This window comes from Heterocephalus glaber, unplaced genomic scaffold (assembly GCF_053883595.1).
Source record: "Heterocephalus glaber isolate CG9 unplaced genomic scaffold, H.glaber_assembly_v1.0 deba00001733, whole genome shotgun sequence".
In the NCBI taxonomy this organism is placed as follows: Eukaryota; Metazoa; Chordata; class Mammalia; order Rodentia; family Bathyergidae; genus Heterocephalus; species Heterocephalus glaber.
Window position 1 is genome coordinate 3351226 of NW_028258444.1, and position 13377 is coordinate 3364602.

At 42.9% G+C, this 13377-nt stretch overlaps 1 protein-coding gene across 2 annotated transcripts in view; it reads right to left on the reverse strand.

Annotated features, from left to right (window-relative positions):
• Window positions 1-13377, reverse strand: part of Tmtc1 (transmembrane O-mannosyltransferase targeting cadherins 1) — a 258438-nt gene that overhangs the window by 238377 nt on the left and 6684 nt on the right. For both annotated transcript variants that reach the window (XM_087199944.1, XM_087199945.1), the window contains exon 2: window positions 6170-6347. In XM_087199944.1, coding sequence (XP_087056070.1) covers window positions 6170-6347 — 178 coding nt within the window. The remainder of the gene's footprint in view (window positions 1-6169; window positions 6348-13377) is intronic.

Here is a 13377-nt window from a genome sequence, read left to right on the forward strand (position 1 = left end):
CCCTGCTTCTCACCCGCAGTCAGTCTGGAAGCAGCAGCAGCAGTACATGTAGGCTGACTGTACCAAGATACGGAGAATCCTGTGTCCCTTAGAAAAATCCAGAGCAGGTGCTAAAACATCAGTGGTAACTAGCAGGCTCCCTGGCCAGTCCAAACCACTAAGCATGCATTATATCCCCACTGAGGGTAGGGTGTCTGTCATCATCTGCTATGTGGCTAGAGCAGCCTTTGCCTATTTTTTCATTAATCAACAGCACCAAACTTAGTGATCGTGTTTTATCCCAGGGAACACAAATGTTCCAAGTGCCTCTTGTTTGCCAGATACCATGCCAACTGGAGGGACTTTATCATCTGATGGCATCAGAAGAGGTATTAATATAATATGGAGAAGTCACATGCCTGAGAAGAGGTGAAATCATTGCCAGGAGAAGACCAACAGGATTAATTTTGACCAGAGGATTGTGGGAGGCTGGACAGAAGGGCTGGCTTCTCAGTCTGAGGCTTAAAGGACAGGAGGTGAGGATTTCAGAAAGCTCACAATGGGGAATGTAATGTCTATACCAGAAGACGAATCAGAACGCACTCCAGTTGGAGGACAGAAGAGCAGCAGTGAAAGAGGTCTGATGATTCAGTAATGTTTCTGGAAGGGGCTGCTGACAGTGATGAACAGCATGGAGTCTAGAAAAGAAAGGGCCACTGGAAGCAGAGATGGAATGTTAGGTTTGTCCAGTTGGACTCGGCTCTATGACAATGCAGGCTGAACTATATGGTTAGAAAATGAAAAAATAACTGATCACTAGATGCAGTGGTATATACCTGTAATCCCAGCTACTCAGGAGACTGACACAGGAGGATCACTAGTTCAAGGGCAGCCTGGGCAAACTGACAAGACTGTGTCTCAAAACAAAAAATAAAAAGGGCAAAAGGGCTGGGGGTATAGCTCAGTGATAGAAAAACTGCCTAGCACACATAAGGCCCTGGGTCAAATATCCAATGCCACAAGAAAAAAACTTTTTTAAAGCAACTGATCAATCATGGTAAGAAGTAAAAAATATATGCTAAAGGACAGAGTGTATTTTGGATTTAAGCAGCAGGTGTTATGGCTTGCATCTAGATATTCCCCCAAAGCCTCATGTGATCATAGGTAGGGCTTTTTAGAGCTGGCTGGATCCAGGATGTGTGATACTGGGATTAGCATGGTACTAAATTAGTCCACTGACTGGAATGAGCATAGTTCTGGGTATGGCTGAATGGATTTACTGAAGACCCGCAGTGTGAGTGGCACCACCCAAAAGGCTTATAGCCTGAATGATGTAAAAGGAAAAGGCAAGCTCTCTACTTCCTGCCCACCATGCCAAGGACCTTCTCCTCTATAATGCCCTTCTGCCATACTGCCCTGCCTTGGGGCCAGCTGACTATGGACTGAAACCTCTATAAACTGTGGGCTGAAATAAACCTTTCCTCCTTTAATTGTGGATGTTTGGTATTTCATTTCAGCAATGAAAAAAGACAGCAGGTCTCCATCCACAAGAGATTGGTTTAACATAGAACCCCAACCAATATCCAAACACTGAAAAAACATTAGAAGTGGATGGAGTTCCCAAAGTCCTTGAGACCAGAAGTGCTTACCAGTTCAGATTTTTTTTGACTCTGGAACATTTGCCCATACAGTACATAAGATACCCTAGGGAGGATACCCAAGTCTAAACCCAAATCCACCTATGTTTGCATAGATGAAGGTAATTTTATACAGTATCCACCTGTGTTTTTTCAGTGTGACCTGTCACATGTCAAGTGTGCAATTTTTCCACTTGTGAAATCATGTCAACACTCTAAAAGTGTCACGTTTTGAAGTATTTTGGATTTCAGGTTAGGAATATTGAACCTGTAATGTAACTTAGAAATTCCCCAGCAAGGTTAATAGAATCCTATGTGGAACTTGCCAAGTAGGTCTTAATTTGCTCTTACAACTTGTTATTTTTTGCAGTACCACTCACAGGATTTGTGTAATGTATACTTTGTATAGAGTGATTAATATTTATTTTATCTGATAGAATGAGCTCCATTTTCATAGTGCTAGAACACATAATTTAACACATGGCAACAGCTACAGGCCAGACCAGCTGCTAAGATCCTAAGCTATTTTCGCCTCCGACCTCCCATCCCAGCTCTGGAAATGCAGGTGTCTCCTTCCAATGTCAGCTCTTCCTGCTGTTGCTTGCAACTTGACACAAGTGCATTCATCCAAAACTGTGATGATGACGATGTCGGAATTCTCACAGAATTATAATAATGTTCTTTATTTCTGTGCTGATTTTTCTCACTGTTTATAAAAATATATACATTTCCCAGGAAATACAATGACCAGAAACCCTTCCAAGGAACCTCAAAAACTCAAGTCTCTGGGTCTTCCTTACTTACTGCTGTCGTCCTATAGGGTGATATTCTACGGCCACTGTACTATATGCTCTCAAATGTTTGTTGAAAGATTGAGTGAACAGATGAGTCTGTCCCTGTCTAGTAAGCTGTGCAAGAGGCCCCAACACCCAACCACACATTCCCCTGGGGCCTATAGAAGGTTCTGCACCAAGCACAGCTCAGTAACTATGTGTCCACTAATACAACTACTAAAGCAAGGCCTTAATCTTATCAATATGTCCATACAAAATCCTATCAGTGTTTTTAAGCAAGATCCCACCCCCAAAATTAAATTCTCCATCCTGAGACAACTTACAGTCCTGTTTTTATTCTTATTTAACAAAGGAGAGATAATTCCCAGTAACTCTCGACCCACCACACCAGTTTGTGTATATGTTTAAATATCTCATCATCCTATCTTCTATAAAGTACATCTCTTTTTCTATTTCTCTGTCCTCCTCAGAAACTTGAACTGAAATATATAATTAAATAGCAATCTCTATTTCACTTTGTAGTGTAAATTGTTTTGTAAAACAAATTTCTTTACACCTTTCTTATATGGGTCTTGTCTTCTTATAAATATAAACACCTTTCCCAAACAAATGTCTAGCTCCCAGACTCCTTTGCCCCTTTAATTATATTATTATGGATTTTTCCCTGATTAGAACAAGAGCCTATTGAAACCCTTTTTTAAAGGTCATTTTGCTGAATTTACCTCTTTCCCTAGAATGCATCCTAAGCTCTATCAGCTCCTGATTACACAGCCCAAAGCTGCCTGTTGTGTGCATTCCATCTCTGCACCACTGAATAAAATTGTTGTTGCCCTATTTATTTGCTCTTTCCTGTCCATCAGACACTCTAAGTTCAGACTTTCAAGCATACTTTAAAACTGTTTGTCAGAAATATAGTATTGCTTATGACCTGAGATTAAAACATGTCATTGACTCAGAGTCACACATTTTACATAGCTAGGAATACAAGCCCTTAGTTATTTTTCTTCATACTATGTCCAAGGAGAACATTAGAATCTTATCATTTTGAAATTGTTATCCTATATATAATGGGGGTGCATTACTGGGGATTGAACCCAGGGCCTTCCCACTGAGTACATCCCCAGTCTCCCACCCTGTACAATTTTAAATTATTTTTAAATTCTGAGACATGATCTCACTGAGCTGAGAAGCTGCCCAGGCAAGGCTCAAACTTGTGATCGTCTTACCTCAACCTCCTAGAGTGTTGGAGTTACAGGTGTGCGTGACCACACTCAGCTTGTCATCATAATTTTAAATGCCTGAAAGTACCTAATGTCCTGTGTTGTAAATAGCAGCACTGCAGCACATGGCCCTGGCGTCACTCTGTTCAGTGTGCCCAGTGGGATCTGAAGACCACAGTAACTCCAAGCTCTTCATCTCCCATCCACATAAACACAAACAAGTTTTTCTTTAAACAGTGGACACTGTACCCACTTTCTTCTTCAACTTGAACTTCTATTTATTTTCCCCTCAGCAATTTTTCTTAATGTATTACATAGCTATGCTTTAAAATATTTTATTTATTATATTATCTCCTGGTAAGAAAAGTACACATACAATTAGTTTTTGGATGTTTGGTGCTGGGGATGGAACCCAGGGTCACTCCCTACTGGCCCCAAATTATTTTATTTATAAAATTTCCAGTGATCATAAGCCTGTGCTAAATTTTTAATTTTGTATTACCATTCCAATTATTAATTCACAATTATTCAGTACATCATAACTAAAGTGAAAAAATGGTCATTAAATATAAAAATTTCCATCTTTTTTTTTTTGGTACTGGGGATTGAACTCAGGACCTTGCACTTGTGAGACATGCAGCAGAACCACTGAGCTAAATCACCAGCAAAAATTCCCATCTTAATAACATGTAAGTATAATGAGTTTCTTTTCACTAAGCTCAGTTACGTATGGCTAAATCTAACCGTTTCTAGAATATTAAGACAGCACACAGCATCTATTCTATTTCCTGCTTTTGGCTTTTTTTTTTGGTACCGGGGATTGAACTTGGGACCTTGCGCTTGCGAGGGAAAAGGTGGAACCACTGAGCTAAATCCCCAGGCCCATCCTTGCTTTTGTCTTTATAGACTGCTCACATTAATGAGAAGTATCTGTGTGAAAGTAACAACTTAATGCTCTGACCTCCAGAGTCATCAGCAATTCTCACATAATGATCTATCATCTTATATAACAGTTCAATGATCTGCCAGCTAACAAATCAACCAGGTCCTCCTTTCATTTGATCAAAGGAAAGAAGTTAGCCACATCCATCATTAAAGTCACCTGAGCTAGTCACAGTTTTATCAAAAGAGCTGGCAAAAATGCCTTAATAATGTAACATTTGGGGCAGGGGATTTAGCTCAGTGGTTCTGCCGCCTGCCTCGCAAACAAAAGGTCCTGCGTTCAATCTGCCAAAAAAGAAGTAATATTTTTATAAAATAATTTTCCTTTATCTATATATATGAATATATATGAATATAATATGCACGCGGATATTTATCAACCCCTTGGGCTTAGAGATTTAGAATTCTGTTTGTGGAAAATAACCATCAGATAATCTAACTGGAAAAACCAATCCTCATAATCAAACCAATTAGTCAAATCAGACTTCTGGTGTCAGTTTACATAATTATACTATTATGTATCCCTATGACAACTATTTCACTTCGGAGTTCAGAACACCAACACAGGCCACCACCCAATATGTTTAATACCATGCTATTCTTCAAAAATGCATATGAGACAGGGAGCAATACGAATCCCTTCTCTCAATGCACGATGCTCTGACTGAAGGAGGCCTCCTGATCACTTTCATGCTGGTCAGGTGCCTCCAGTCAGAGCACACCAGGGGCACGGTAAGATCCTGGCAGATGAGGTGTTCCTTCACTGATTAAGCGAGGAAAGGGTGACCGAGGCTGAAGTAAGGAAGAGAAGCACGACATGGTTACCACAGGTGTGTTCTCAGGCAGGTCAACTGTAGGAAAGCGGCCAGGCACCAGGTGCAGCTGTGCAAGATTCTTTAAAACCTGTGGGGCACACACTCCTTGGGAAGTCTCCACCTACCCCTAGCAATGCTCATAAAATAAGCCAGATGTGGTGGCTAAGATGTGAAACAAGGTTGCTGACAATGCCATCTTAACTGATGCATAATTGTTAGTATATTAATAAGGGCCAGGGACACCAACTATCCATACTTTCTACATACATTTTCATCACCACAGAGTAACTATACTTCTTACTGAATAACTTGGAAAATGCTTTGTAGGCATCCTATTTCTAACATACAGAGCATCAGTCTAACCCCTCCTGATCCAGCACTTAAGAGTGAGTTCTGCATCATAAATATGATAAATATAAAACGGAGTGAGAAAAGGTGTAATATCAATGGAGAGCAGAACCGTGACAGTATAAGAATATCAGAAGATCCCTTGCTGCTAAAAACACATTAGGATTTAAATTCTTCTGAAAATAAAAAAGACTGTGACCATTCATTACTACCTGTAATAATAACAGCAGCTATTTAGAAAAGCAGTTACACTCTGGTAGCGCGAGAAAGCCAAGTTGAGCATTCAAAAGGAAAAGTTGTCAAGCAGGGGATTTATATATAAACACTTTAGTAGAGCTCTGAATTGATGCAGTTCTGAAAGGGAAAGAAGATCAGTGTAGCTGACAAATACCAACAGCTGCTGGTTGTCACTTCCTTGAGCTCTCTACACTCACCGCCTCAGTGTGGACAGGGTGCACGGCGAACAGCAAGGCCGTGGCGAAGGCCAGCCCCCGGCTCCTGAAGACAGCTTTATCACAGGTGTACATCAGCACAAGTGTCACCAGGCAGTGTAGGATCACATTCACTGCATGGAAGTAGAACGGGTCCATGCCAGTCAACAGGATGTTGAGCCTGTAAAAAATAATTAACAAAAAAATTAAAACCTACAATGAGCTATAAGCAAAAGTATAAGGAAAGCAGAGGGAAATCTCACTTAAAAGGATAAGCTATATAATTATTTTTAAATGACTCCCAACAGTGGATTATTTTATATTTGAGTAAGTACCACTTTTTTCCTATCTCAGAACTGTCCTATCTGCAGAAATCAATGCATACATAATATACAGTATTATTTCAGGAAACTGTGGTCACACTGAGAAAGCAGGCAAGCAGGAACTGACTCTGTTTTCCCTCAATTCATGACTCAAGCAGACACCTGAATAATATTCTTGCTTTTACTGCCAGCCCATCCTAAGCAGTTGAGTGTTCAAAGGCAAATCCAAAGTGCTGTGGACCCCCACGCCAGGCTACTGGAGACTAGCAGAACCAGGAGACCGGGGCTGTGGCCACAGAGGGACAATCCAGGTCTGAACATGCTCTCTCATCCATGGTGCCACCAGGGACCATGCTTCCAGATTACACATCTGGAGCATCATCTAATTACCAGCTCACAGAGGGATTTACTGGGGCAGCAGAAATAAAAAGATGAGTAAAAGCACAATGTTTCAGAGTTTGTGTAAAATGTTTAACACAGATTCCCACAGATCTCATAAGTTCTGTTGACTGTTAAGACTATCACAAAGAAACTGAAAGAGATCCATCAAAGGAAGAGAAATTGTTGTTTAACAGAATGAAAAATATTTTCAGGAGACAGAAACGTAAAACACAGAGATATCTGAAGTTTCCTTAATTTATTAATAGGACATAATGTCCCCTAATTGAGTCTGTGGGGTTATAGAAAATGTAGTGGACAGCGGATGGCTCTTTGGGGGAGCATGTGCATGTACAGCCTAAGGGGTGCCTGTAGTTGTCTCGACTCTGGTCTACTTACTCTAACCCATTTTACCAAACCATAATCCTAGGTCATTATTCTCATGTCCTTGATTTGCTTCCCTTACAGAAACAACTCCTTTTTGCCAAAACAACCAAGAGTATAAAAGTCAACTTTAGAAATGACACGTATATATTCAAAATACTTGACTTGATTCATGCCCAGCTTCAATTCAGAATTTTAAACATCTCAAGTTTTATGTGAGCAAAAGAATCCACTCCCATCCCTCTGAAGTAGTCACAGTCCAAAACTAAACTAGAAGAATGGATTGTTGCACAGGACCCAACTCCAGGCACTGGTGCATGCTCATCACCAGCCGGCGAGCACCCTGAACACAGGAGCCTGGTGGGCAGGAACCCATGGAAGGGAAGATGTGGGCTGAGCTAGGGAACAGACCAGCAGGGAGAGTGGCCTCACATTCCAGAGCAAGGGAACCTGTACACTGCAGCAAAGGTGTGGGAAATTAGAAAGCTCAAGACTTAGTGCCTGAAGAGAGGGGAGACCAACCACATGGCAACCACCACTGGCTGCACCCCTCGGGCTAGCCTTCCGAACCACATCAGTGAGGATGAGAACCAGCAATCTCCCGTGCAGCTGGTAGGCATCCACTGGAAGATCTCTGATGGGCAGCATGTATCAAAGGCCAAAGGCTTTAAAAAGAATGTATCCTTTGACTGAGAAGTCCAGGAATTTTCCATAAGGAAATAACCAGAAACAGCGTTGCATGATGGTATGATTGTGTGTGTGCGTGTGTGTGTGTGTGTGTGTGTGTGTGTGTGTTCAAGAATGTACCTCGCCATGTTAATTATAAAAGTGGCAAGGTTTAAAAAGATGGAAAGTGAATTCTTCAAACTATAGACAGGTTAGCGCTTGAGACAAGATGCTATCAAAATTTTAGGGACATCTCCTCTTTGTGAGAACAGAAACGGAATCTCTGATTTTGGAAGGTAATATGGATTCACAAAAAGAGGGGCTAACTGATGAACCTCATAATTTCACAGGAGAGGGATGTGACAGATGCATCACATCTTTATTTTAAAAAAAGCATTTGTCAAGATCTCTTGAAATCTCCCTGCATATAAGACAGATTTGTAGCAACACAAAGCAAAGAGTGGTGAATAATAAATCAGTGTCTCCTTGAACTGAGCCCTTCAGTGTCACAATGTGCTGCTTTTATCTCTGTTCTTCCCAATATTTTTATCAAAGACTTAAATGAAACTACAGTGTGTGCTTATCAAGATTACAAATACTTGTATGTGGAAACAGAAGTTAATGTGCTGCAAGCGTGATTGAGAGTCAGACTATAAATAGCTGAATTTTTTATTATTTTCCAGTAATGGGGATTGAACCCAGGGCCTTCACACTGAGCTACATACCCAGCCCTTTTTTCCTTTTTATTTTGAGCAGAGTCTCACTAGATCACTAGGTTGCCCAGGCTGGGCTCAAACTTGCAATCCTTCTGCCCCAGCTTCCCATGGGTGCTGGGATTACAGGCGTGCACCACCATGTCCAGCTGAAAATATTAATTGTAAGAACAGTGAGGAGAATAAAGATCCACTCTGGCATATAAAAGAGAACAAAACACTTTCAACTTAGATTATAACTGTAAAGAAGTGTTCAGTTGCACTCAAGCCAGAGTTAAAATGTCCTGGCTACTAGAACAGATCAAACCAACAGCCAGAGACAGGAACTGCAAGAGTTGAGCTGTGTTCCGTTTCAATTACTCCTCAGGGTTGGTGAGAACCTAGCATGTGTCAGGGATATGACATGCTCGGGGGGACACAGGAAACACAGAAGGTACTCCTAGAGTGGCTCAGCACAGTGAGACCAGAGAGGCCCCTCAGCAAAAGGTGGACAGGGACGGAACTCTGCAGGCAGGGGCATCAGGGCAGGAAGCTCATGGAGGGACACTTTCCACTCTAGCTATGGGTGGGAGGGCAGGGCAGGCGGTGTCCCAGAGAAGAGCCAGCCCCACGGTGCTTCCAGAACACTAGAGCAGCTTCCAGGCGCGCTATGGAAATGTGGCCTCATCAAGACAGTCTGGGAAATGGGGACACTCAGCCTAGAGAAGGGTGACAGGAATGGTACCCGGCTCTCTGGAGGACTATGGCATATTTACAGCATATCCCCAGTGGCCAGCAGAATGTCCTACCCACAGTGTCACACAAGAGTCTGAAGGGGCAAAAACCGTAATGAAGGAAAGACACATGGAAGCCATGCACTTTCTCTAAGTCACTCAAAAAAAGGAAAATGAGACCCAACATCATCACTGTGAACAGGCAAGGTTTAGCCCGTAAATTACTTAAATTCACCTTTATGCCATTTTTCTAATTTGCCAATTAAAAATGGTGATTTCATATAAAAACTTCCAGTTCTGCCTGAAATATTAGAAGACGTGGCAACGCTGGGCCTGTTTGGCTCCATGGGAATGCTGGGCTGTCCGTTCTGGTGGGATCCACAATGTGCCACCATCTCTGCAGACTCCTGCAGTCGGAGCTGAGCCATGCAGTTATCATTATACACATACTGTTTTTCTCTTAGTAAACAGGCAAGTGGAGCGTTTCCTGCACTTGTATCACTATCGCATACGGAAAATAAAAAGAATCAAAATGACAGTTGATAGAAAAATAGAAGGCATTATGGAAGAGGAGAACATGGCTCAGGTGCCTGATATGTAAAGCATTACACATCAAAGACTCTAATCTTACATCCAGAATACTGCTCTACCCGCCTACAGAGTTTGAGTTTTCAACCATTAGTATACAAAGTAGTAACAGGACTGCAGCTCAAAGACAGAAGGAACACAAACCAGTAACCACTTCAGCGTTTAAAGCCAGTGTCCCACAGAGGTGGGAGGACAGCCAGGATGCCGTCCACACAGAGCACTGTCCCAAGACACACAATGCCCCAAATGAAACCACAACAGCACTCCACCCATTTTCCAAAGTCCATTAGTAACAGTACTCAAGAAATTATAAGCAGGGTTTCCAGAGCCTGCAAGAAGCTAACTGCTTCCCACCATGCATTCAACTCACCCAGCATTGAGCTGCTTCTCAGTGAACACTCTGAACAGCAAATGAGTTTACATGACACTGGAAGTTGGAAAAAGATCTTTCCCTTTAAACTCTAGGAGTCTTCCGTTTATTTAAAAATCAACTTGACCAAGCAGTAGGATATAAAACTTTTTTAAAAAGTAATGGTAATAGATATCTCTGACTGCCTGAAAAGCCTCTAGAGTTTGGCAAATATGAACGACCACAAATCACCCCTTTGCCATCTGAAATCCTCTGCCTTCTGATAAAACTGCCCAGAAAACTGAGTTGGCAGTACCCAGCAACCAGGGCAGTACCCAGCAACCAGATCAGCTGCCACCTCCATTCCTGGAAAAGGTCAGAGGGCACACAATCTGCCCCAAAGGGAGGTCAGAGGAAAGGGGACATTAGCTCTCTACCTCCTCCCACAGCCAGAGGCTGGAGACACCATCCACCCGGTAGTCTGTGGCTCTCATTTTCTTTTCTGAAAATAGCTCTGGTTTAGACAAAGACACTTGAGAGACTTTCCCTGGGGTGATAGTGGCAGTTCCTCAGGACTGGACACTGGGTCAGAGGTGAGCCTCTCTGTTCTGGACACTCAAGCCTGTTCCTGGCCCATACCTGGCATTTTCCCATTCCTAGGGCACCCAAGATGCCTGGGGGTGAAACACCCTGATCACCACTGCACCCTGCTGCCCACAAGGAGATGCACCCACCCTGTCTTTAGCAGTGAAGCTTTGCCGCCTGGCCTCCTGCCCTCCTGCCCTCCAGGATCCCATCACTCCACCAACACCAGAGGGCCCATCTCTGAGGAGCAGCTCCCACACAGCGACCTGGTCTGCAGGGCTTCTCCAAGCTACAGGTGCTCCTGCCACCCTCTGTCACAGGCCTTCTTGGGCACAGGAAGGCGTTGGAGAAGCAGGAGGATAGGTGCAGACAACACATGGTGAGTGCCTCCCAACCCTGCTGCTGGTGAGCCTCTCCCTCTCTGAGTTCCGCCAGGCAGATCACGGCATCTTAGCCCTACTAAACACAGGCCTGCCTTCAAGGAGTCCTAGCAGTTCCTACATCCCCTGGAACACCAGCTACAGCTGTCGATTCCTGAACCACCCAAGACAAGCTAAATCAGGAGATCCAAACTGCAGCCCCAAGGTCTGCCCCAAGCACCAGGGAACTGAAGGCAGGTGAGTCTCAAAGCTAGCTCCAGAGTAAGCTTACCAGAAAACTGTTTTCCTAGCAGTAACACCACATACATTCTTCCCCGCCTCTTGCTATCATTACAGCTCTCAAATGCTTATAAGTGGTTTCCATAGTCTTCTTAGATCATTTAACCAATAAATAACAACATCTGGTTCGGCTTGGTTTTTCCTCTAAGGCAAATCCCATTGGTCCTTAATCATTTCAGTTGCTCTTCTTCTGCATTCCCTCCAGTACGAGAAATAAATCAGCAAATCATCATCTCCTGATATATATAAAGTAGCAAACAATGTAATTCACAGGTGCCAAAGCAAACAACAGTACAGAGGGGAGAATGGCATTTGGAGGCATAGCAAAAGGCACAGATTTGATAGGAGCACAGCATGTGGCATCCTCCCTGCTAGGAGGAAGCTGCCTGCTGGGAGGGGTGGTACTGGCATTAATGTCTCCTTGGGACTCCATGTAGGACTATACCATAGAAAGGGAGAAAAACAAGGACAGGAGGGTCAGGAGCTTATTTTTGGAAGACAGCAGGTCCCAGGAGAAAACCTTCAGAAGAGAATCAGCAAACAATTATAACAGAGCAATGCCAAATATCGGGGTGCCTTAGTTTACAAACTTAATTTGTTTTACAATTTTGAGGAAGATGGCCATGTTGTCACCTGATACAGAGTTTGCAAATGGAAGCAAAATTTTGCTGAACACTTCTGTTTGTGAACCAAATTGTTTGCAAACAGAAGCGTTCATGAACTAAGCTATCACTGTATCTTGGTTATAATTATAATCAATCTGCAATTTTTAGCAAATTTTTTTCTTTTCAAAGTGAGCACTTGATAGAAAATGTGTGCAGGGCAATTATGACAATGACTACCTAAAGCTAACAGAGCTATGATAGGTGAAAGGCAACAAATGCCACCAGACCACACACTCAAACATAAGCCACAAGTCTGGGGCCCCTAGCTGCCTTCACTTCTGCTTGACTGGCTACAAAAGCAGGCCTCCCCATAGCTCTCAGTTCTATAATTCATAAGAATGATTCACAAAGTTAAGGGAATCACTATACTTATTATTACAATTTGATTATAAAGAACCCAAATCAGGACAAGTCAACAAAAGAAACCCATGGCACAGGGCCTGGGAGACTGCGAAATACAAATATCCTGTGTCTTCAGGATGTATCACCCTCCCAGAAGTTCAACCCAGTGCTGGGGTCATGTTCCTATTGGGTTTCACGGCATAGGCCTGACTGACGGCATCTCTGGCTACATGACTGACCCCAGTCTCCAACCCCTGCCCTCTCAGAAGGCTGGGAGGTAGGGCTGATGGCACAGTGCTCAGAGTCCCTACTCTCTAATCAGATGACTGGTCTTCCCAGCATGGCTGCTCTCCATTCTGAGACCATCTGGGATCTGTCACAAGTCCCTCCTCCTTAGCATAGACTTGGGTAGTGGCCCCAGAAATCTGCCATGAATAATAGAGAAATTCTTATCATGTGGAAAATTCCAAGGGTTTAAAGCTCCCTGCCAGGAATCCAAGACAGAAACCAGACAAATTCTTTATGCAACACTAGAAGTCCTAGTCAGTTAATTGTTTTCATCAAGTAGCTTGAGACCCTTGCACTTCATTTAATCCAACAAAAAATATTTCATGTCTACCCCACTGACTAAAAAAAGTCATTCCTTATAGAAATTAGGGCACTGACAGGATGAATTTTAGGTTCCTGGGAGAAGGATATGGACAAAACTCCTGTAATTCTGGGTTTGCCTCAAAGGTAAAGCTGTTGTCTCTAGACTTGAACTTTGTGGCAAGCATTCAACAACCATGTATGCTTTAATGCCACCCAAGGGGAGGAAGATCCCAGTGCTGAAGATTCTCATCCTCT